The sequence below is a fragment of the Talpa occidentalis genome, unplaced genomic scaffold, assembly GCF_014898055.3.
Source record: "Talpa occidentalis isolate TD23 unplaced genomic scaffold, MPIMG_talOcc4v2.1 talOcc4.6, whole genome shotgun sequence".
Classification (NCBI taxonomy): Eukaryota; Metazoa; Chordata; class Mammalia; order Eulipotyphla; family Talpidae; genus Talpa; species Talpa occidentalis.
Genome location: NW_023604972.1, coordinates 43568347 through 43593537, shown reverse-complemented (window position 1 = coordinate 43593537; position 25191 = coordinate 43568347). Strand labels below are relative to the sequence as shown.

At 40.9% G+C, this 25191-nt stretch overlaps 1 protein-coding gene across 3 annotated transcripts in view; it reads right to left on the bottom strand.

The window, feature by feature from the left end:
- Window positions 1–25191, bottom strand: part of PARM1 (prostate androgen-regulated mucin-like protein 1) — a 112667-nt gene that overhangs the window by 29304 nt on the left and 58172 nt on the right. For all 3 annotated transcript variants that reach the window (XM_054688509.1, XM_054688508.1, XM_054688507.1), the window contains one exon: window positions 10660–11364. In XM_054688509.1, coding sequence (XP_054544484.1) covers window positions 10660–11364 — 705 coding nt within the window. The remainder of the gene's footprint in view (window positions 1–10659; window positions 11365–25191) is intronic.

The window sequence follows — 25191 nt, the reverse complement described above, 5'->3', positions numbered from 1 at the left end:
AAATATTTAAATAAAAAAACTCTTGGATCTAGAGGAGATTTGAATGAATCTGGGTATTAGAAATGACTGTTGATGTCAAGTTCAAATTTTGATTTCAGCCAGATCATGACCAATGGAATAATGTAACTTTATTGTTGAAAGAAAATTCTCTAAAGCAGATGATAAAATGGAAGGTTACCAAAAACTAGAGACTCTATCAGTGGAAAAGTTGGAACTAAATACTTGTTGATTTTTAGTTTCCATTCTTTTTAATTCTCTACCTCTTGGTCTCATCCCAAGTGAAAGCCTCAAAGCATTGATCATTGAGACAGTAAAGAAGGACAAGACCCCAATTTTTCCTTTGGAGTATTGTTTCAAAATTCAGACATCTCCAGACTGCTCGCCTGTGTTTTGTCATGTCCACATCACTTATTTTCTTAATATCTGTCTTGATAGCAAGTCACTATTTTTCTTAAGCTAATATATATCACCTTAAGCAATAATAGCTAGGGAATCATCAGTTTGGTGTTCTATTTTATTCTTCTTTCAAGTTCACATTAAGCAAAAACAATTTTTATTTTAATAACAAAGGTTCATCATCTGACACTACCCAGGTAAGGATGGAAACCATACTTCTGAGAACTCTGCTCCAAGGAATCCCAGATTCACAAAGGGGCTGGGGCATGAGATGCTGGAGTGGGGTTAAGTCAGCTGCCCTCAGAGCCCCTGAAGAGGACAGGGGGAATGGTGGGCAGTGCTAGGGCCTACAGCACCAGCATCACATGTGCCACTGCTCTAGGCAATGTGGTAGCTTCATGAATACTGTTGCATGGTGGAGGCCACAACTGAGGGAAGACTCCTGTCCTGACTTACCCACCTACAGGAGTAGCAGTGCAGACATGAGCAAAGACTTCACTTCTAGGTCTGTGGCCCTAACTCTTGATGTCTGGCCCTTAACATTTTCCCTGTCAGTTTCTGCCTTCCTCCTATTTCTTCTGTAGGATAGATTTGCAGTTTCCAGCACGGTAAATCTATCACAGTTATTTTAAAATTGCTTTATGTAATGAATATAGTTCAGCCTGGGCTGAATTGTAACTTCCACTGGATGAAGAGAAATACACCTTGATATGGTGGGATTCTCAGCCCTGAATCATCCCTACAATTGATCTCCTAGGGGGTAGGAAAAGGGTGGTCAAGGTTGGAGAGATTTTTGGAGAATAATTGAAAAAAGAGAGAGGTGGGGAATTCCCCATCTCCCCCCACCCCGTTGTTGGTCCTGGATGAGAACATTCCTTCTCTTCTGAAAATGTTGATCTATATATAGAGTGAGTGGGTCCGATGTGTGATGTCAGGTGACCTGGGTCTTTGGCAGAACAGTAGTGATATTGCCATTCAGGAGTCAGGTCAGATAGAGGAGAATAAACCCTACATCTCTTTGCTATCTGAGTGTCCTTATGCAATTAGCATGGAAATTATAAAAAAGAATTCTCTGGGTTTTTTCCAGTTTGGGACAACCTGTTGTGTGGCAATGGGAAGGAGAAGGCATATGTAGGTTGAGACAGCAACCTTTTGTAGCCTTTGACTTCCAACATGGAGAGTCAGGTTGGGGAGCTCAACTCTGATGCCATCACTTTGTGAAAAACACATAGAGGGGCTTTCTGTATGTCACTGTTTTGCTCAAGAGCTGCCATTTATTTTCTCAAATACTGAAGGAAGTTTTAACCTCCTGCTCGCTATCCTTTTATTATTTTGATGATAATAATGAACAATGGCAATACATAAAACAATAATGAGAGAAAAAAATAAACCAGAAAAGTTGACCTATGCCCTTTCTGAGATCCAGTCTGCAGGAAAAGGTTGAGAGTCCCTTGGGGCTCACCAGCCTTAGCAAGTAAGGCCTTGCTCACGGGGATTTTCTTGGTTTAGAGAATATCAACAAGAGGGAAGGGAGGAACTTCTCAGAGCCTGGGAGAGAGTCCTAATTCTGTTTGCCAAGCAGTCCTAATTCTGTGTGTAAGCTTATCATTTTTATTCTAGAATAGGGGTGAGGAGGTGAAGGTCACAGATTCAGGTCACTTACCCCAATTCCTTGGCCAAGGGGCATTGATATCAGTATAATTACTGCAGTCTAAGGACTCAGGGATCTCCACAGAACCATTAGTTGACATAGCCTTGCCTCCATCTAATTAATCACTAAGGCCAGAGAGGAACCAAGCCCCCAGGGTTTTAGAGTTAAAACTTTGCAAAGAAAATAATTTACAAGATTTGCCAGTTAAGAGAAGAGTGTAACTTCCAGCTCTTAATTGTTCATCCATGGGGCCAAGTGGGGCACTGGCAAAGTGCAAGAGCTCAGCTTTTCTTTCCTCTTCCCCAACTCCAATATTTATTTCCCCCCAGCTAGGATCTCTAATTGTTTGCACTCTTAAACCCTCCCTATAGATTTCCCAAGTTTCACAAAAACATTACTTTTGCAAATATAAGTATAGTTATTTTTCTGTTTTATATTTTTTTGATTATCATTGCCTGTATTGTGTTATGGGTGGGTGCTTTAATGGATCTTTACTACCTAATTTTTGTAGTAATAATCCTTTGGGGAGACTTAAAGTGTTTTACAAACATTACGTTTTTTTTTTTTTTTTCCAACAGACAGAAGAGTTTAGAAGAGTCAAACTCTTGTTGGCAACCACACCGGGAATTAGGAACCCAACTATAATATTATTTAGTGCTAACTATGTAAGAGACACTTAATATAATTGTCTCATTTAATCCTAATAATAACTTTATAAGGCAAGAACAGCACTATTATTGCCCTCATTTCATAAATGAGGAAATGTGACATTTAGTAATGAACACATGTACCCGAGTCTCCCATTTAGCAAATGGCATTCGTGAGATCTGAAGTTGGATTTGAGATGACCCCATAATTTCTCCAACCAGGAATATGGACAGGTGTTTTTGATGGCTCACTTCCATATAATTATTGAGATTTTATGATTTTACCCCAAGTTCACCTTCATTTTTGACCAGTGGGCCACCCTGAAGGTTTTGAGTGTGATGATGAAAGTGAGACACTGTTGAGTAGAATGCTCTCTCTTCCTGGTCAGTATTTTCTTTCTTAACACGAAGGAACAAGGCAGGCTGAGGAAAACATCATATTCATACTGATTATGGGCAATCAAATGCTCCATTATATGTTCTCCTAACAGAATACTCCAGACTTCGTACTTGGGTTGGTTTTTTAGATCCTTTTCTGATGGAACGATTGGTTGGTGCTGATCCATTCTCACTTGCTGCTATTATTTTGTAACTAAACGAGGTAGTCTTTTGAGTTAGAGGCTTACAGGAAGGGTTCAGCCTGGTTATGGAACCAGGCTCATTCTATTAAGTTTTCCCAAGGAGCCAACAAGGTTAACATTCAGTAATGATATTAACTATGCTTAGGAGCTGACTCCCACTTTCTCAGTGAAGCCTTTCCAAAATCACTTCAGTCACCTTAGCCATATGTGACCAGTGAAAGCGTTTGAAACAGAGAACAGAAAGTGTTCCATGGAGACAGAAACTCTCCAAATGTGGCCTCCCTGGTGGCACAAGGGGTTACACACAGCACTATGAAGCAATCTGCAGCTTCTGCAGCATGAGTTTGATCCCCGGCTGGCCAGGGAGCAACCCACATCCCACTGCTCCCCCTCAGTAGCGTATTTTAGTCGGTTTGCCTGTTCTCTTCTCCACTCTGTCTCTGGTGAATCCTCTCACACACACCCTCCCCTTCACCCCCCCCTCCCGGCACCTCTAGCCTGTATGTAGCTTTTGTGGGCATAAATAAATAAATGTTTAAAAAAAAAACCTCTCCAAATGTAATGGGGGTAATATTAAGACAATTGAAATATGTGATGGAGTTGAATTGTGATTAGGTGACATGTAAATTGCAACTAGCTGGCTTTATTATCCTGACATATTTTTCAAAGGATATCTTGGAAATATTTGAAACCAGATTAAGATTTGGACAGTAAATGTAAACAAGGGGGAAACAAAATGAATAGAGACAAATATTCAGGATAATTTTTACCTAAAATATAATCTGACAGTTGGTACTCCTTATGGGAGTTTACTTGGCATTAGCAAACTTTAAGAGTTAGCCTAAATTTAAAGAAATGGACATGAAAGGAAAAATGAGTGAGGGTTTATAACCATCCATAACCTTGCCAGGCCTGAAATTCCCAGGAACACAAAGTGGGACTCAGAATAGGGCAGTGGGGGAGGAGGTGTGGTGGGAATGGGAGGTGACAGAAACCACAGATGGCCTGTGATAATGGTGGCATGTTAGGGGAGTGTGTTTGCATGCACAGATATTATGGACTAAATGTTTCTGCCCCCCTGTTTCTTCCCCAATTCATGTTGAAATCCTAACCTCTTAACTATTAGGATGTGGGGCCTTTGGGAGTGATTAAGTCCTGAGGGTGGTACCGTCATGAATGGGATTAGTGTGCTGACAAATGAGACCCTAGAGAGCTCCCTTGGACCGTTTGCTGTGTAGAATACACTGAGGAGACAGTGGGTCCCTGCTAGACACCAAATCTGCCAGCGCCTTGATCTTGGACCTCCCAGTCTCCAGAATTTTGAGAAATGAGTTTGTTCAGTTACTCTGTTATAGCAGTAACTTAACAAACTCTGTCATGGCAGCCCAAGAAGACTAAGACAACAGGTGAAGGTGTTTAATTTTTCTTCATTCTCAATTAAAGATCAGGATTTAGGAGAATAAGAAAACATGTGAATTTATGGTCTGAAACTTGATATTTAGTCATCAAAAGTCATTCACTTATTCATTCATCAAACATTTATTGAGCACCTACACTGAAAGTTAGGTGTATATCTGTGAGCCAAAACAGACCAGGTCCACCCTTGTGTACCAGGAAAAGCAGTATAATTAATGAACAAAGAGCCACACAAGTAAATGTGTGATTATACACTGTGAAGAGATGCCTTTGAGTTGTGATAGTTTGTAACTGGAGACCAACATGGTTATAGGAAGGTTATGTGTGACCTGATCATATTTAAACTTAATTGTCATTCTGGGTACTCTCTGGAGAATGGGAATATGGGAGATTGGTCAGGGGAGGACATGAAGTTGCCAGATAGAAGGCAATCACTGTAGGATTATGAGAACTTTGATGTGAAAATGAAGAGAAGTGGGTGCATTGGGAAACTGCTAAGAAGTAAAAATCAACAGTGATGAAGAGGACACAGGAAAGAAGGGGAAATGAACTGAAAGATGGAGGAACCATTCACTGTAAGAGGCTTGGCCTACAAAAATATTGTATGCTAGTATTTTAAAACAGCCTAAGAAATATTACTTTTTAGGATTATTGCCTCTTGATATATTCTGGGCATTCCATAAGAATTCAATCAGTAAATGTTTAACATTTTTAACATGGTTTTCTCACCTATATGTTTTATAATAAAATTATTATTTCCCCCTTTAACATATTTTAATAAGTCACTTAAATATAATAGTTATTAACCTATTAACAATACATTTTTTTTCATTCCAAAATATGCTTTAAAAATTATGCTTCTACCTTGTTGGAGCTAATTCTTCTTTCAAATCTACACTCACCTTAAGAGTTATTCTGGGATAAGGAGAGGTCGTATGGAGAGGAAAGTCCCTTGCAGGTACAGCTATAGAGAGATCTAGATGTCTGGCTTGCTTTTGGCCCTTTCTTTAAAGGTATATATTAGCATAGTTCATACTGAGTAAAAACTGGGACTCAGACTAGCAATTTAAAGTTCAAAGGACTTCACCAATTTTCACAATTAAGTGTCCTCTTTGTAATGAAAAGTATAGGATGGCTTAAGACTAGTGAACACTTGAGTTTTATGGATAAGAGAGATCATCCATTTTATAACAGGCAGAATCACTATCATTTTAAAGTGTGTGCATACAAGAACCAATGATGAACAACTTGGTGTGTAATGTTAGTTAATCTCTCAAGCATTTGCTAAGCACCAAATTGGTACATAGCACCATTCAATTTCATTCAAAACATATTGCAGCCATCGTTTCCATCCTTGAAGAACTCTGATTTAATGACACAAGACAACCCACATTTAACAGATCTCTTATCTGTTCTTTTAAGAGCAAAACAGAAACTGAAAATCAAAACTTGCCTCTTCTGCACAGCCATATTTCAATGGCCACTACCACTACCTGCTTTTTGTCCACTAGGCAACCCCAACTTCTGGTCCTCTGGATCACTCAGGCAGGGACAATGTCTCATGTAGTTCATTTCCACAGTAGTTCTGGAAGCCACTGGTCTTCTCCCAATGTTTCATTTCTACTGATTTAGGTAGGATGAGTGTCATGAAGAAAAACACTTGACTTAGGCTTAGTCAGAAGAACTGAATTTGAATCCTGAACTCCCTACCCAAGTCAGAACTTGATTAATTTCTCTGGGGCTATTTCATAACAGGTAGAACAGACACTGTGTAGTTTTCCTACTAGAATGTTTTCAAGGTCAGAGGAGGGGCTACCTATATCAGTTGCTAGCTCAACTCTTGGAACATGTATATTCCAAGTAAACCTCACATGAATATGAGTCTTCTTCTCATAGGATAATGGTAATAAACAATTGTCTGACATGATAAGCCCAAAGGACCCAAAAGATTGTCTCATTTGTATGCAGTTGCAGCTGAGAGTCCTTAAAGATAAAGCCATTAAGTGACGTCTATCAGTAGCAATGGCAAACCAGAAATTAGGATCTGGTGGTCAACATTTTCATTGAACTCCTTGCAACTTGACATACATATTCCTACCAGCTGACCATTTAAAATAGAATTCTCAGCATTCTCTTGTTCTAATCAAAAGCCTTTGGAGACTAACTATGGCCTGGCAATTAAGTAAATCATTCAATCATCTCATCCTGCTACTCAGGTATTCTAATACTTTCCTAAATCCCCCTGCTTCTTTCACAATGTCCCCTTTCACACAGTCTGGGATCTGCCAAACTAGGTTTCTTGCCTGCTCTGTACATGTTACATTATAAAATCCATGAGATTAATGATTTCACTGTTTTTTTCATGGTGAAATCCCCAGTGCTTGGTGAGATTCTTGACCTCTAGTAAAAGCTCCATAAAAGTTTCTTGAAGATGACAGGCATGCTTCATTATGATAAGTATAGTAATTATATTAGCAATAATGATGGCAAAATAGTAATAATTATAATTCTGATAGTAGTAGTGAAATAATGTTCATAGGCATCAATGAGTCATTGTTCAATATCACTAGGTTGTAAATTTATTATATCAATTAAACCTTCTAACAACCCTCTCATATACCACGCTACCCTTATTCATTCTTACTGATGAGAAGAACAAGACTCAGAGAGATTAAAGAGCTTTCCTGGGCCTCCCCTGGTGGCGCAGTGGCTGAGTGCTGGGATGCAAAGCTGCCCGCAGCCTCTGCAGCGCTGGTTCGATCCCCGGCCACCAGCGAGGGTCCCACATGGTGTGACAGACCTCTCCTGCCACATCCGCTGCTCCCCTCAGCAGTGTATTTCGTCAGTCTGACTGTTCTGTTCCCCGCTCTGGCTCTGGTGAATTCTCACGCCCACCTGCGCTCTGACTGTACCCAGTGCTTGTATAAATAAACAAATAAATCTTTAAAAAAAAAACCAACTTTGCTGGTACTAGTTGATTGACTTATTCATTTATTCAACAAATATCAGGGAAGTTCTCCTAAGTGACAGGCTCTGTTCTAGGGGGTATGGATGTAACCTACCTCTTCCTCTTTGTGAACAAGGTACTTAGTTTCATGGACCTAGTAATTTAGTTGCATAAAACAGAAATTCATTCACCAAATAAATGTCAGATAGTGATGAATCAAAAGGAAAATAAAGCAGGGTAAAGGGATCAAGAATGATGAGATTAATATTTCAGATAATGCAGTTGAGTAAAGGAGGTAAAAGGTAAGGTGTATGAGGAGATAACAGTTGATGGCTTGACTGATAAAAAGAAATGAGCCACTAAAGACCTGGTGGGAAAATGTTTCAGGCAGAAGAAAGGGTAAGTGCAAAGGCCCTGAGGAAAGTGTCCTCCTATGCTCCAAAAACAGAAAGATTTCGTGTGTTTGTGGGTGCTGAGACTACCCTAAGCAGTGTAGGCATGCCGCAGATTATGACTTTTGCTCTCATTCAGAGGGAAAGTAACTAGAGTGTTAGAGCCAAGAGTGACAGTGTCCTCAGTTTTAAGAGGATCTTTCTGGCGAGGGTATAGTGAGTAGTAAGATCAGTTACAAGAATACATTTGTCTCCTCTTACCCATTGGAGATATATCTGAGTCTCCTGGGGATGCCTGAAATAAAACTCTATAATGACATATTTTATCCTAAATATACATGCCTATGATGAATGCTAATTTATACATTAGAAAAGGCAAGATATTTATGACAATAACTGATAATGAATTAAATGATTATAACAATGTACTGTAATAAACATGTGGATATTGTCTCTATTGCTCTAAAGTATTTTGTATGCAATATCTTTGGACCAAGGTTGATGGTGGATTACTGAAACAAGGGAAATTGCAGATTACTGAAGATTACTGTATTAAAGTCATACATATGAAAAAGTCAAGGGTGGGAAGAAACTGTAGGCTGGCTAGTGAGAAGGTGAGAAAGGAGTCTAAGATTAGTCCAAGGTTTTTGGCGTGAGGAATCAAAAGAAGAGACACCTCCGAGCCCCCTACATGGAAAGGCATGAGCTGGTTGATAGATGTACTTGTTCAAAGAAACAAAATAAGGTAGAATTTTACATCTCAGAGTTATCAACATAAGGAAGAGATTTTAAGTGATGAGATGGGAAAGAGGAGATGGAAGCCCTTATCTGAACCTGGACAGTCCTTAAGACACTGGGCCAAATCATCTCCCACTCTGTTCCGGGTAAGTGATCAATGCTGGAGATGTGACCTGCACGCTGGGAGCATGGAAAATACGTGGAAAGTGAGGGCTTGGGAGCTAGAGTAGAAACAGAGATGGAAAATGCCTCTAATGCAGTGAAAGTGCTGGCTGGAGTATGAATAGTGTGGTCTCGGGGATGGAGGCTACACAGAGGAATCATCTTTGGAACTAGGCGGGCCAAATTTCCTCATTCTCCAGATCTATTCTTCACTTTTCACCTTGCTATGCGATTGCCCTCCAGGGGGTAACCTATATAACTATAGAGTGACTGGTATTTTCACTTCTGGCTATACAGCCAGGGAGGGGGCACAAGGGCAGCATATTAATTCCCTTTACTACCAGGAGATGAACCTGGTTCAGTCGTGTTCCTCAACCAAGAATCACTGTTCTTTACAATGTGGTCCATCCTACAGAACTCTCCTTCTGGGACTGCCTTCTAGACTCCTCCTAGGCCTGACTTGACAGCTATTATGCTATTATGATCCATGGTGTTCCCCTATATTCTGGTCATAAATGTTGTGATTCCTTACCCCAGTTTGTTTGTATCTCTCTTGTTGAGATTTGCAATGACTTAGTGGGGCTTTGAAAAAGAATTTGCAATTCTTTGGGACTTTCCTCCCAAGTAAACTGTGAGCTCTTCCATGAGAAAGCAAGTCTTGTTAAATCTCAGTTCTATCTCCCCATCTCATTGTCTAACAGATTTCAATCAGAGTGGCTGATTATTAATTATTAAAATATGTTAATTTCATCTCAGTCACGGCATTCCTTTAACCCAAGTTGGTCGTAAATCTGACTCTATACTGAATATCCCTCCCTTAGCCCATATCCCTGGCAGGACACAGGGGAAGGCCCACAGCTCCATTTTTTCTTTTTTTCCTCTGGCTGTTTTCTCTCACTCTTTCTCAATCAGGAGCCAGATGCCCCCATTAAAGCCATTTCCTGTTCAACACCGCATTGTTCTATAGTCTTCATGTCAGTGTCAGATATACGTGACCTCAGAAAAAACCCTATATCTCTACCACAATTTTCAAAATTGCAGAATCAAGGAAAAAAATGTGACTAGCTTCACAGGGTTGTTGAGAGAATGAAAACAAAGACCATGTCCTGTGAAATTTATGTCTTCCCCACAAAATACATCAGGCTATAAAGAAGAAGCACTTTCTCTATATCCCCAACCTACATTCTTGACTGGTTTCTGTGAGGTAAACACTTCATTAACACACTGAGTAAAGTAATAACAGAAACTGATATTTCCAAAGAACTTATTCCCTGCTAGGAACTGTTTTAAGCACTTTACATATCATCTTATTTAATCCTCACAAAAACCATACATGACAGAACCTGTTTTATGCTATTTTATAGATGAGGAAAAATAAGGGCACGAAATGAAGCAACTTGCCCTAGGTCAGGAGCCAGAATCAAACACAGGAAGTGTGATCAAAAGTCACACTGTTAGTCCCTTTTTTTGCATGGTCTCAACTGGACCCATTCCCTGTGTGTGACAACAGGAAAACAAATCACAAAGGCCACTGGCTGCAGTTGACATTGTGGAAAATTGACAAATGTGGAAATTAGTAAGTGAGCTAAATTATAATTCATAAAAATTTCTTATGAATTTTAATTTAGCTCAGGCATTGCACTCCAAAGGAAACTTCATCATTTGTGTCTGGTTAACGGAACTGCATTCATACATTCCAGGGTAGCCAGTGTGTCTAGATGAGCCTCACCTGAACTCAGTGCATGCTCCACTTCCTGCATGATCACCCCAGGGGAGGCCGTAGTGATCTCGACCTCTTTCAGCCTGCAGGTCACTACAGTTGACACGGTGGCTGGGTGTGTTGTCTCTGCAGGCACTGGCTCAGCTGAGGCAGGTGTGTAGGTTATGTGGTCAGAACTGTGCTCCTCTGCTGTGGACTTCGGTGGAGTTGGGGCTCCTGTGGGCTGGGTGCTGTTCTCAGCAGAGCTGTGGTTGGTGCTGATTGAGACAGAGGATGCCTCTGGTGGTGTGGTTGATAGGGGTGAGGGTGAAGAGGCTGGAGCCTGAGAGATGGTGAGTGTGGGGGACGTCACAGAGGATGGTGGCCTGGTAGTTGGCACGCTGGGCTCGGGCGTGCTAGGGCTGTGCTCCACTGGCGTGTGTGTTAACTGGATTCCACTGGTTGTGGGCGAGGAGTGCGTGTCTGTGACTGCCTGTTTTGAGACTGCAGTGGTGGCCTCCTCTTCTGTGGGTTCTGTGGAAACGTTCTTGGGGAGGGGAGATGTCTGCACTGATGATGCTGTGACAGGAAGCACCGAGTTGCTGGGCGTGCCACTGGTAGGGGAGGCAGGAAGGCTTTGTAGAGAGCTGGTCCAGATGGCTGTCGTCGGGACAGTCTTGGCTGAGAGAGAGACAGGCAAGAGGGATGCTGTGGGCAGACTCTGTACCCTCAGTCCTGTGGAAGAGCCAGTATAGTGATTAGTGCATGAACACCAGAGACACAGCCCTGTCTTACTGCATTGTCACAGGACTGTCTCATTTGGCATTATTCTATCCCTACCGTGACTTTTAAAATATTTTCTTCCCACTAATTGCTGGGAACCCTTTTATGACTGTCATTTGGAACCAGCCTGCAGGCCCAGGAAGACCAAGGAGAGGGTCAGTCGACACATGTCCAGCCAGTACATGGAATAAACTGCTGTAGTCTCCTGCTTGCTCAAACCATGCCTTAAAAGGTGAGGCTGTCTGAGGAACCACTTTAAGGGAATTTGTGCTGCAGAGGGAGGGGTCTGCTTCACTAAGCCTGCTGCCTGCCAAGATGTCCGGGGTGAAAGGCAGGTTGGTGTATGCAAAACTGGAGGAGTTTACTGATTAACTGTTCTGCCCTGGGTTGTGCTCTGCATTTCTGCACAGGGATGCAAGGACTCTGGGCTTGCTGGGAAGGATGTATAAGATTGTGAGCACACTCCCTGTGGAGGGGGAAAGATGGTGAGTATCAGAATAAAAGCTGAGAGGAGGAATCTGAGATTTGAAATATTTCTGAGACTGAATTCAGTTCTCCCCAATTCTAGCTTGGGGTCTTTATGGTCATTTCAGTTTGTAAAATGTTCTCCTTCACATTTTGTAAACTTTAGAATTAGTTTCATTTCTCCCTTCCTCTTTCCTTCAATTTATCCATTTAATTTCATCCATCCATTTATCCAGTCATCATTTAGCAAATGGTTTCTATGTGTCAGCATTCTGTAAGAATTCATGGTCTCACAGTTTATATAAAGCATCTTCAGATTCCTTCCCTATTCCTCTGGCCTTTCCCGAGCTGGCTTTTCTCCTAGTTATTTCCATCTCAGTTGATGTTATCTACTTTTACTCTGTTGCTCCATAAAACTGAGCTATCATCTCGATGTACCTCTTTCCCTCACACCCCACAACAAACCCATTGGTGAATCACGATGGCTCTAATTTGAAAATATATCCCAAGCTAGGCCTCCCTGGTGGCAGAAGGGGTTAAGATGCAACCTATGAAGCTCATCACAGCCACTGCAGCATGAGTTCAGTCTCTGGCCAGGGAGCTACCCACATGGCACAGCAGACCTCTCCCGACTTGCCTGCTGCTCCCCTCAGCCATGCCTTTCGGTTGATCTGCCTGTTCTGTTCCCCACTCTGTCTCTGGTGAATCACCCCCCACACTTCTGGCCTGTACCCCAGTTCTTGTATGTATAAATAAATAAATCTTTAAAGCAAAAAGAAAATATATCCCAAACTAACCACTTTCACCACCTCCCACATTATCTCAACATCAGTCACTTGCCTTGCAACTGCCTTAGTCTCAACTGGTTTTCTGCTTCCAGGCTTCCTCCCTTTCAGTTAACTTCTTGTGTAGCAATCAGTATGCTTTTTTAAAGTGATAAACTAATCATGTTCTTTAGAAGATCAAAACCTTCCAAAGGTATTCTGCTGTACTTAGAACAAAATCCCAAATTGCTCCCTGATGTTGTCCTGTGTTCTCATCTCTGGTTAACATCCTAAATAAAATCATCCTCATGTTTATTCCAGCATATTTAAAAAAATATTTAAGTAAATCTGTTTATATAAATATATAAATATATGTGTGTATATATATACATATATATGTATGCACACACACTTATAACATTAATATTTGCCATTTCACAAAGATAAACAGCTGGGACTACATCAAATTAAAGAGCTTCTGCACAGCAAAAGAGACAATAACCAAAACAAAGAGAGATCCCACCGACTGGCAGAAAATTTTTGCACACAACACTAACGATAAAGGACTGATCACAAAAAACTACAAAGAGCTGATGAGACTCAACAAAAACAAAGAAAATAATCCAGTCAAAAAATGGGCAGAAGAGCTAAAAGGAAACTTCTCTGAAGAGGAAATGCAAATGGCCAACAGGCATATGAAAAAATGTTCAACATCACTTGTAATCAGGGAAATGCAAATCAAAACTACCATGAGATACCATCTTACACCAGAGAGAATGGCACATATTAAAAAAACTAGCAACAACAAATGTTGGTGAGGTTGTGGAGAAAAAGGAACTTTCCTGCACTGCTGGTGGGAGTGCAAACTGGTCCAACCACTATGGAGAGCTGTGTGGAGATTTCTTGAACTACTAAACATAGAGCTTCCATATGATCCAGCAATTCCACTTCTAGGTATTTACCCAAAGGACACAGAAACATTCATTCAAAAGGGTACCTGTACCCCTATGTTTATAGCAGCACTATTTACAAGCTATGGAAACAACCCAAATGCCCAAAAATAGATGACTGGATCAAGAAGATGTGGTACATATACACCATGGAATATTATTCAGCAATCAAAAAAGATAAACACATGCAGTTTGCAGCAACATGGATGGAGCTGGAAGGGATCATGCTCAGCGAAATAAGTCAGAAAGGAAAAGAAAAATACTGATGGTCTCACTCATAGCAGGAATTTAGAAAACCTAAATAAGAGACCAGGAAAAAGACTAATCAATACAAAGTAAAAATCAAAATCAACAAGCAACTAACTATACACCAGAGACACACTATGGGGTGGGGGTAGGTGGGAGGCAGGGGTGGGGAAAGGAAGGACTAGAGTCAAAATAAGGGGGGGGTGCAATTGTATGGGGAATATAACCAAAATGAAAATGTATACATTGTGCAAAGATGAAAAAAGATGTAAGAATTATATAAAATAAAATATTTAAATTAAAAAAACAGTAAAAAAAATATTTGCCATTTCAGCCATTTTGAAGTGCTCATTTGATGTCATTAAGTACATCCACATTAGTATCCACCCACCACTCTTATCCATTTCCAGAATTTTTCATCTTTCCAAACTGAAACTTTACCCAACAAATTGTTCATTTTCCTCTCTTCCTAGTGCCTAGAAACCACTATTTTACTTTCAGTCTTTAGAATTTGACTGCTCATACAATTAGAATCACACACTATTTGTCCTTTTGGGACTGACTGACTTTACCTAGCATAATATTTTCGAGGTTCACTCATTTTATAACATGTGTGAAAATTTCCTTCCCATTTAAGGCTGAATAATATTCTATTGTATATATATGCCACATTTTTCATCCAGTGATGGGCCTTGATGGGTTGCTTCCACCTTCTGTCTGTCTTCAGTGATGCTGTTATAAATCTGAATGCATACTGAACTCTTTCAAATCAAGGGACATATATGCAGAACTGGAAATTGTGGATCATATGGTAATTCTGTATTTAATTATTTGAGGTCTAATTATTAGGCCCTTTGCTCATTTTGTCTTTCATAGATTAAATAAAATGGTTTCTTCTTGGTATTACACATTATTCATTTACTTATTTATTATCTTTTTCTTTTACCAGAAAATAAGCTTCACAATGTTACAGGGACCTGGTCTTAGTCATTGCTGTTTTCCCCAAACTAGGAGAGTACATAGGTTATAATATGTAAGTGCTCAATAGGTAGTTATAGCAAAAAAAGGAAGCAAGAAGGATAGGAAGGAAGGAAAAAGAAAAAAGGAAGGTGAGAGGAAAGGAGAAAGGGAGAAAGAAATGAATGAACTTAAAACCCTATTCAAAAACACTCCAGCTCTCTCTGCTGTCTACAATGTGTTGCTTAGCATGGCCACATCTTAGCTGCCTTGGGGATGGCTGCCTCTGCCTACCTGGTGTTTTCTGATGTCTTACTAAGTCTTCAACTACTTTACCTTTAACTATTTGATCTCACACACTCTGCAGAGATTCCTTGGGGATAACATATCAGTGACAGTCGAACATGAATAAGATTCATAAGGTCTAAAATGTGGGGTAGATTCCAGTACAGAGGAAGGGGAGAAAAGTTACATGAGGGAGGCATTTTTAAGATGAAATTGCTTAATTCTTCATTCTACCAAACAATATTCAGAAGCCAATGAAAAATGGTGCTACAGAATTTACCTGAATTTAACATTTCTATTGCTGTCAAAATAATTATTTTTTCTTATTAAAAAGAGTTGGTCAAGACTACAGGACAGTCGCTCTTCTAGCAAACAGGGGGGCCGATATCCCAAACTAGGCCACATTAGGGTCCATGTTTATATAGTGGACTTTTGGCAACTGTGAAATGTCAGTAATTTCAGAATGACTACTGATCAAGAACTCTTTGACACAGGACAAAACAACAGTTGGAACAAATATCAAAACACAGTATCTTCATGTGTGACCTTTAGAACTTACTGGCTCTGCATGCTGGTAACTCACTGAAGATTCTGAGGCCACAGACCCAAAATGACAATGTTTAACTAATAGTAATAGCATCACATAATAGATGAGCATATGGAGGTGGGGAGAGTCTCAGTCTGTAGCCAAGTCAGAGTCTGTGGAAGCCTGGGATGAAAGAGGAATGAGTCATACACAGAGGAACATTCATTCATTCATCAATTCATTCGTGCAAGCTTTTATTCAGTAGCTACTATGCCCTTGACCTGGCCCTTAGAGAGTTTACTATCTGGTACAACAGAAAGGATACCCAATTCCTATATTATGATGTGATAAATGGGAGAGAGATGAATACATTCTCCATGGGGACCATGGAATGTAAAAATGTACAAATGCCATTTTCAAATGACATTTACAAAAGTCAAAGAAGAGATGAATGACATTTGATTTAGTTCTGACAGAATGAGAACACACAGATGCCACTTACATATATGGTGTTCGGGGTGATACTTGCATTGAAATTTCCAGTGGAGCTAAAAGTTGTACCTTGGAAATCATTATAGTACTGAAATGACACACCCTAGGAATTGGCTTTATGGGCATATCCTTTTTCTGGCTCAATTTGGATTAATGTAATTTTTTAACTCTTGCTCTTCCTGCTTCCAAAGAGGTAGACATTCATTTCTCATGGCTACCTACTAAGCACTGAATTAAGGTACTTTACAGTCTAGTAAAGAACTGCTAGCAAAATGACAGTGCAAGACATTGACAGTGCTGGCTATCATCACCCCAACAATGCATCAGAGCCTCTGTCCATCACACTGGGGAGTAGGGCTTCAACATTCAGAATCACTGAAATAGTCTGAAGAAATAGCATTTCTGCTTTCTTACATGTAGGACTTGTATTTCCAAAGGAAAGGTGAATCAAAAAGTCACACAGATGGGCCTCCCTGGTAGCAGAGCGGTTGAGTGCTGGGCTGCGAAGTTGCCTGCAGCCTCTTCAGCACCGGTTTGATCCCTGGCCCTCCGGTGAGGATCCCACATGGCGCACAGACTTCTCCTGCACGCCCACTGCTCCCCTCAGCAGTGTACTTTGTCAGTCTGCCTGTTCTGCTCCCCACTCTGGCTCTGGTAAATTCTCTCACCCTCCCATGCTTCTGACTGTACCCAGTGCTTGTATAAATAAATAAATAAATCTTAAAAAAAAAATTCACACAGATAAGGATGCAGATTTTCTCAGGATTTCAAAGGAAATTTTAGAATTAGAGAGGACCTAAGTGATAAGTAAGCACAGTCTCATTTGATAAATGAAAGAACAAACACAGAGGGATGGTATAGTACAACTCACATATATAAGAGGAGGAGTTGGTCAGTGTTGCCTGAAAATATCCGAAAGAACATTGTAAACCTTGTAAGGACTCACCTTCTGAACCTCACATCATATTGTATCTCTCCCCCTTCCCTCTCCAAGGCTGGTAGAGGTATTGTAGCTACCGTCATTGCAGAGCAACCAAGGGGGAGCCCCTTGTGGTCCTGGGCAGCTCAAGAGGTTAAAATAATGCAGTGCTCTGTAACACCTTCCCATCTGAAATAGAGCCACTTTCCTCTGAATAAAAGAATTTGTTCCAGGATTTTCTTGAGAAAATTGTGGAGACAATAAAATGAAGAAATTGAGTCCATTAATTTCCAAATTACAGGTGACTGAGAACTGTTTCAAAACAGAGTGGCACTGCCAGATGTGGTGAGCACTGCCTGAGCAGGGACAGGCCTGAAATGGGCAAACTCAGGAAGCACAGCTCTTAGATTGATCCAAATGAAAGATCTAGGGATATGATGGCCAACCTAATCAGCAATTCCTCTTTGTAAGTTAATCAATGATAGTCTTTCTTGATGTTTGACCAGGTTAAAACTTTTAATGTTGCAAGAATATCAGAGAGATTGCTGCTCAGAAGAAAAGCAGATTCTTAGTTGAGTAGAAAAGCATTCATTTCCATGTATATTGTCATTTATGGAGGAGACCAGTAATATAGTTTATGTATCCTTGATATATAAAGTAGCTGCTTCTGGCTTGATTCCAGTTTCTTGTCTTGCTAGGAGAGGGTTTGGAGAGCTGATGGTTAGGACAGGCATGAGTGTCCTCCTAGTGCTGAGAGGAGTTATGGAACATTCTAAACAAGAGTCTGCATTCTGCTCATATACTCTTGCCTCCTGGTTTGGCTAGGTGTCAGGAGTCTGCAGCACAGGCAGTGGGTAGACAATGAAGGCTTCAAACTGCCTCCTTTTCCTGGGTTTCATGAGCAAGTACCTGGGCCAGGGCCAGGGTCCCAGACAGCCCTATTACCTACATTGCTCACCTATTCCTGCTCCCCCTCCCAACATGCCCTTGCCTGTCCTTGGCTTATCAAGTACCTGAGAAAACATGTGACAAAGCTTTGGCAAATCTCATGAAACTTGATCGAAACAGTCAAGCCATCTCCTGTTGCTGCCAGGTCAGCCTGTGTATTGTCTGTGGACTCAATGGATCACGCCAGACCTGTCTGGCTGAAGCCCCATGGCTGCGAAGGTCTGCAGGCCAGTTGATTGCTAATGGTTACTCTGCTTGATGGCCACTGTGAACTTCTCAAAACGCCACGTGGACCATCCATATCATTCCCCTTCAAGGGGTGTGGGAAAGAAAGCCTGCACTGGTTTCTCCCTGTACTACAAGGATAAACCTTCAAATCCTTATCAAGGTCCAGAAAGTTCTCTATGATTTAGTCTCCCTCTTTAACCATGTTCCCAAACTGGGTTCCCAAACATACCAGGCTTATTTCTTTATTCAATCCCTTCTGCCTAAACACTATTCATTCTCCCAGTGTTAGCTTAAAGGTTTTTGCTGATTGTCTTTCTAAATCCATCTCCACCATCCCCTCCAACTTCATATTGTGCTTAGAGCATATTATATTTCACCTTCATAGCATTGAATTTGGAATGTGATTATGTAATTGCTTGTGAGAAACTTTAATGTGTGCCTTCTCCTTTAGACTCCAAGATTTACATGGAACAGGGACTCTAGAGAATTTATTCACCATGGATTCTAATTGCCTGACTTGTAGTGGGACTTGGATGAATGGATGGACAGACAGATGGGTGGATGGATGGATGGATGGAGAGATGGATGGATAAACAGATACATACATTGACAGATCTATGGATAGACAGATGGATAAGTAGATAGGGATATAGATATTGAAAGAATTCATGAATGAGCTGAGTGCTCTAGGAAAGGTACTGTGCTGAGCAATTAACATGCATCATTTAGCTTAGTCAAAACAATAATCATTGTTATCTTGGTTTCACAGATGACAAAACAGAGGATTAGAAAAGTAAGTAACTTCCCCAGGGTCACACTGATATTACAGCAGAAGTCTGAACCTGGAACTGGCTCCAGGCTTACCTTTGAACCACTCTCCTTCATTGTATTGGAAAATTTAAAAGTGTTTTTCAAAGTCTGGACCTCATGTCTGTAAGGCAATCAATCAATCACTTCTATCTCCACTAATGCTCTAGTGTGGACCACTAAAGTGATCGTTACCATAGATCTAAGCCATACAGCAGGACAGGGGAGGGAGGAGGGGTCAAAATAGGGGAGGGAAGTGCACAAGGGACTGTGGCGATGGTTCTCAGGTGCTGCGGTGGTGGGAGAACTACGGGACTACACCTGAGGGGAGAAATCAAACACTGTCCAAAAATTAACAATGTAAGAAAATAAATTTTTGAAAATTAAAGAGAAATAAAAAAGTTCTCTGACCAAATGAGCCCTTTTTCTTTCCTTTCATCCTGTTACAGACCCCCTAAGATCCTCAACACAAATTCTGAACTCCTTGGCATAACGCACAACCCCTTTTATAATCTCCTGACCCCACCCATTCCTAGCAAGGCGATTTGGGCATCTGAATTATCACGTGTTACCGAAAGAACCCAGGCCTGTGGCCCTGCCCTTGCCCTTTGTCCATGCCCTTCCCAACTGACTCCTCTCTTCCCGCCCCACTTGTGAGAACTCCAGAGCCTCTATTCCTCCCTGAAGCATTCTCCACGTTTATAGCCGCCTCCTCCATGTGGCCACAGCCCTTCATAGGGACTTCAGCTGTAGCACTCATTGGCCTAAGCCATCTTTTTTCTCCATCCTTATCTCCCGGCCGTTGGGAGTTTTATGTTCTTGTTGCCTGGCACAGAGAGGGTGTCAGTAACTGTTCACTGAGAGCAAACATGAACTTTCTATCCTCTGAAAAAAGTTTCCTGGTTTATATCCTGAGCCATGACACCAGAAATGCATCCTTTGATTTGACTGTAAGTTTGGTAAAAAAAAACATGGGCTAATAAGAAATTTGGAAGAGTGTTTGCTGTTTTTGTTTGCTTTTTTCCTGTTTGGAGAGTGCAGGGATTTCCCTGCCCTGTGCAAGGCATAGAGCAGAACCAGCAGCTCTGGCAAAACTGACAGCCCATCATTGGCCTTAACACAGGCAGCCTTGCCCTCCCTGTACTGAATGGACAATATCAGCAGGCATTTAAGAGAGAGAGAGGGAGAGAGAAAGAGAGAGAGAGAAAGAGAGAGAGAGAGAGAATCTTAAAAATGATTTATATTTTTGTAACATCAAAGCTAGGTCTTTGTGCTTTAGAGTTGAGCAAAGTTACCATTTCGGGCCTTCACACACAAATTTCCCAGGTTATCTTATCTTTGGTTGGGGTTGCTAAGGGTACCCAACATTTCAGAAGATTCCCCTGACATCTATAAAACCATTACTAATCAGAGTCTGGTCCAACCAGACTCAGTTATCATATGTTTGTCAGAATGTGCATGCCCCAAAGCCATCAAGTCATGTTTAAGAAGATACATGTTCAAAGCAGAGTGTGTTGTTCATGAAAATGAGATACAATTCTAGTCTAAACATAAAGAAAGGAACTTCTGTTATCCAGCTACTGAGTCAGAACCTGAAGACCTGGTGAATGACTCAATTTCTCCATCCATAAAATCAGGACAGATGATTTCACCAGGCTCCCTGTGGGTGCTGTGAATGCTAATGAGACAATAACATTTGTGAAGAGTGTTGTACTTCTTGGGGGAAGATAATATACCATTTTCTTTCTTTTCCCCCAGAAGCAGCATCTGTCTTTGTCAGTCAAATACCCTCCAAAACTCCTTATTTGGGGTTGGGGGAACTGAGGTGATCAGCCTCAGGAGGAGGCTGTGTTGAACAATGTGAAAATTAGAAGCAGTATATTGTTGTTTCTTTGGATGGCGCAGGGAGAGAGAGAGAGAGAGAGAGAGAGAATGAAAGAATGAGAGAAAGAGAACGTAGGAGTGGGAGGGAGGTAACTCCTCTTTGGCTACTTCGTGGTTGAAGATGGATATGGGTGTGCATGGTGGGTAGTGGGATAGGAGAACTAACAGACCTAATACTTCCTTAAAATATGAGGGGATTTTCTGAACAACGTCAGGTTCTCTGGCATTTCCCTTGTATAGGCTCCATCCTGACATTTATGTGATACAGGGTGAGAGCGCACTGAGAGGTCCATAAAGAGACTGGTTAACTATCTGTTATAAATTAAGATGGTTTTGTGGCCCAATCTATGCTCACCCAGGCCCTACAGCCCACTTCCAGGGGACCCTCTAGTGACTTCAATATTAATTGGCCGGGAATTGGCAGGAACAGTGTTAGGGTCTACTGGGACCACAATGGAGACTGACTAGATACGTTTCCCAGGCAATTTCTGGGAGCAAGTTCCCCTGCCCCAGGCCTCACTTTTCTAGAAGGATTTTCAGCATCCCTGAGCAGGGACGGGAGCGGAGGCAATGCTGAGGCTGGGGTTCTTTCCTCCTCAGGGTCATTCAGGCACTGTCCCAGGCTCCATCCTCTGGTCTGGGGACCCAGTTCAGCTTCTTGTCTCTCTCCTGTCTGCTCAATTACCAAAATTTCAAAAAAAGTTTCTCTTCAGATCGGAAAAAAAAGGTCGTTGTATGTGGATGTTTGTCAGATTCAGTGGTCTTGTGCTTGGTAGGGGGTGGCATGTCCTTCCTTCCACCCCACTGCCTACAGGTCCAAATCACGATCCAGTCATATTTTAGACCCTGCAGCTCTTGGAAACTACTAGAACATTAAGGAGGTCCATAATAATACTACTCAGCCATAAAAAAAAGATGAAATCTTGCCATTTATGAGTACTTAAATAGACCTTGAAAGTATTATGCTAAGTGAAATAAGTCAGATGGGGAAAAGAAAAGCATCAGGCACCATATATTTTCACTCATATGATTTCCCTCTCTTTGTCTCTGGCCCAGCTGAGTGCACTATCCATGACTCCTTGTCCTGCAAACTGCTGGGGCTCTTTAGGTGGTTAACTCCATGGCAACCTGCCTCTAGAAGGACAGTTCTCTGGGGCATTCTGGAACATTCTGGGATGCATCCTGGCATTCTTATTGGCAATTTGACTAATCACAGGATTATGCTCATGAAATGCAATCAGATATACTTCTATTTGCTTCATGAGCAAAGTTCCCCACTGTTCACACTGGTGCAGGGGGGAGGGCAAGAATGTTTCCAGGGTAGACACATCTCCATGACTGGGAACTTGACTCAGCAGAAGTTTCCTCTGAAGTCTGCCCTGATGTGGGAGAGCGCATCAGTGGCTCTCTGAGAGAAGACCAGTGAGACTGTTGAGCTCCTTCCCCTAATGCCATTTTGTCTACGGATTGTTTCAAAACAAAGCTCATCAGCATGAATGGGTATGCTTCATAGTTTCTTTATTTTTGCATCATTTAAAAATGAAATGTAACTTAGTAAAATGTATATATATTAAGTGTACAAATCAGTGAATTTTGCATGTGCATATACCTGCATGACTGCCACCCAGATCAAGATATAGAAACTTTCCAATACCCCCAAAAGTTCTCTCCAGCCGTCTCATAGACATAACTCAATAAAGGTAATTTTAAGTCTGACCATTATCACTGTAGATTTGTAGATTTTATCACTATTTCTGAGCTTCACATAAATGGATTCATACAGTGTATACTCTTATATTTGGATTCTTTCATTCAGTATTAGATTCACCTGTGTTGCTGTATGTATTAAAATGTGTCCTTTTTCATTACTGTATAATATTCATGAATGTACTACAATTTAAATAAATATTTGCCCATTTTATTGATATTGGAAATTTGGATTAGTTCCATTTTAGGATTATAAATGAAGCTACATTGAATTATAGTTTCTTAGTTAACACTTTTCTAAAGCTTATTATAAACAAAATTCTAAGTACAAGTATTAGTTATTTAATCTTCATGATAAACCTAAGATTTTTTTCTTGTTATTTCCATTTTAAAAATGAAGAAATTGAGGGCCTCCCCGGTGGCACAGAGGTTGAGCGCTGGGTTGCGAAGCTGCCCGCGGCCTCTGAGGTGCCGGTTCGATCCCCGGCTGCTCCCTGGCCACCGGAGGAGGGTCCCACATGGCGTGCAGACCTCTCCTGCCGCCCGCTGCTCCCCTCAGCAGTGTACCTCGGTCCTGCCTGCTCTGCTCTGCTCCCCGCTCTGGCTCTGGTGAATTCTCTCACCCTCCCGTGCTTCTGACTGTACCCAGGGCTTGCATAAATAAATAAATAAATAAATAAATAAATAAATAAATAAATAAATAAATAAATAAATAAATAAATCTTTTTAAAAAAATGAAGAAATTGAGGCAGAATGAGGTTAAATAACTTCCCAAAACATTTAACTAGAAAGCAGTATAGCTTGGATTCAAACTCTAGAAGATAGTCTATCTCAATGACTTGCTTTCTTAGTCATTTTTCTATGTAGCTGTCTGTTTCAAGCCAAACTACTTATTAGCTGTGTAACCTTAAACAAGTCTCTAAATCACTCTGTCCATCTTCCCATCTGCATATAAGAGATAACAAGAATATCTCCATTTATGGAGCTATTGCAGGGATTAATAACATAAGACAGACACAATGCTTGACTCATCAAACAGCCATTCCTAGTCCCCTCTGCCTGCCTCTGCAGAGCTATAAAAGCTAAATGCTCCCTTCCTAGTGTCCTCTGCAGCTCAAGCATCTATGTGCCCCAGTTTTGTGCAATGAAATTAATAGGATATAGGCTATTGGACAGCCAGAAAAAATTTGCTTCCTCATAAAAGGAACATGTAAGAGAGGAAAGTTCTCTTGTTGCCTTTCTTCCTCTATTTAATGCAGATTTGATGTCTGGTACAGAGGCAGCCATCCTGTAAGGCCAAGGATGAAAGCCAACACACTAAGGATGATGAATGTGAAAGAGAGGGAGAATCTTTGCTTTAATGATACGGCTGATCTTGCCAAGTTGGGTCAGGTATGCTTGTCTCCAGACTTCCTGTTAAATAGCCAATAAATGCCTTTGGGATTAAGGCACAGTTTGGTCAGGTTTTCCATTACTTGCAATATAGATGATAGACCATGTAGAAAGCTCATCATAATGTCTGGTATAAAGTAAGAGTTCAAAAAATATTAGGTTTATTATGTTGACTTTTGTCTAATTGGGACCTGTGTCTTAACCTCTATTAATTTGCAAATTATTTTCAAAAGGCTCTTTTTAGCACTGTGAGAGGGAGATTACTGGACGTGTTAGCATTCTCAGAGCACTTGGCAACAAACGTGGATCTGGTTATTTTGTGACAGGCTGCCCTGTCTAGCAGTGCCATGAGGTCTAAGCAAGAACATGCTCACTGTGTGAGCTTTTGCTGTTATTTTTAAATTTTAAGCATCACTTAGCAGTGCACTCTTTAAAAATGTAATTGGACTTTCGTTTGGTTAGTTTCAACTTGACAGGTATGTATTGAATAACTGTGATGAGCAAGACAGCCAGGAGATTATCTAAGTGAAATGGAGGAAGGGATATAAATTTGTTTTAGATGTCATGTATGTTGCTAATTAATGACCTTTCTAATAAAGACCTCTGATACAGGGGCTTGAATCTGACACCGGAGCTTGAGTCTGATACTGGAGCTCAAGTCTGATATAACCCATGCTTTGAACATACCATCTATTTTGTCAAGTATGCTGAAAGGCCAGGGCTATGGTCTTAATGTGCATTGCTCCATCTTACCCCCAATTCAAGTATTGAAATCTTAACCCCCAATATGATGGTACTAGGAGGTGCAGCCTCTGGGAGGTGTTTGAGAGTGGAGCCCTCATAAATGGGCTGTTCAGAGGTTCTACCAAGCTCCCTGATAACATCCACCATATAAAGACATGTGAACCAGAAAGAAGACCTGCACCAGAATGAGACCTTGCTAGTGTTTGACCTTGAACTTCCAGTGTCCAGAACCATGAGAAATAAATTTCTGTTGTTTATGAGCTACCAGTCTGTGGAACTTTGTTACAGCATCCTGACTGGACTAAGACAAATGGAGATAAATGAATAGGTGAAAGGAATTGGTAACATATTAAGTAACATATAAGGTAACATATTAATTATAATTTCTGCCCATAAGCTCTTTTTTGCCTTTTTTTAAAAAAGATTTATTTATTTATACAAGAACTGGGATACAGGCCAGAGATC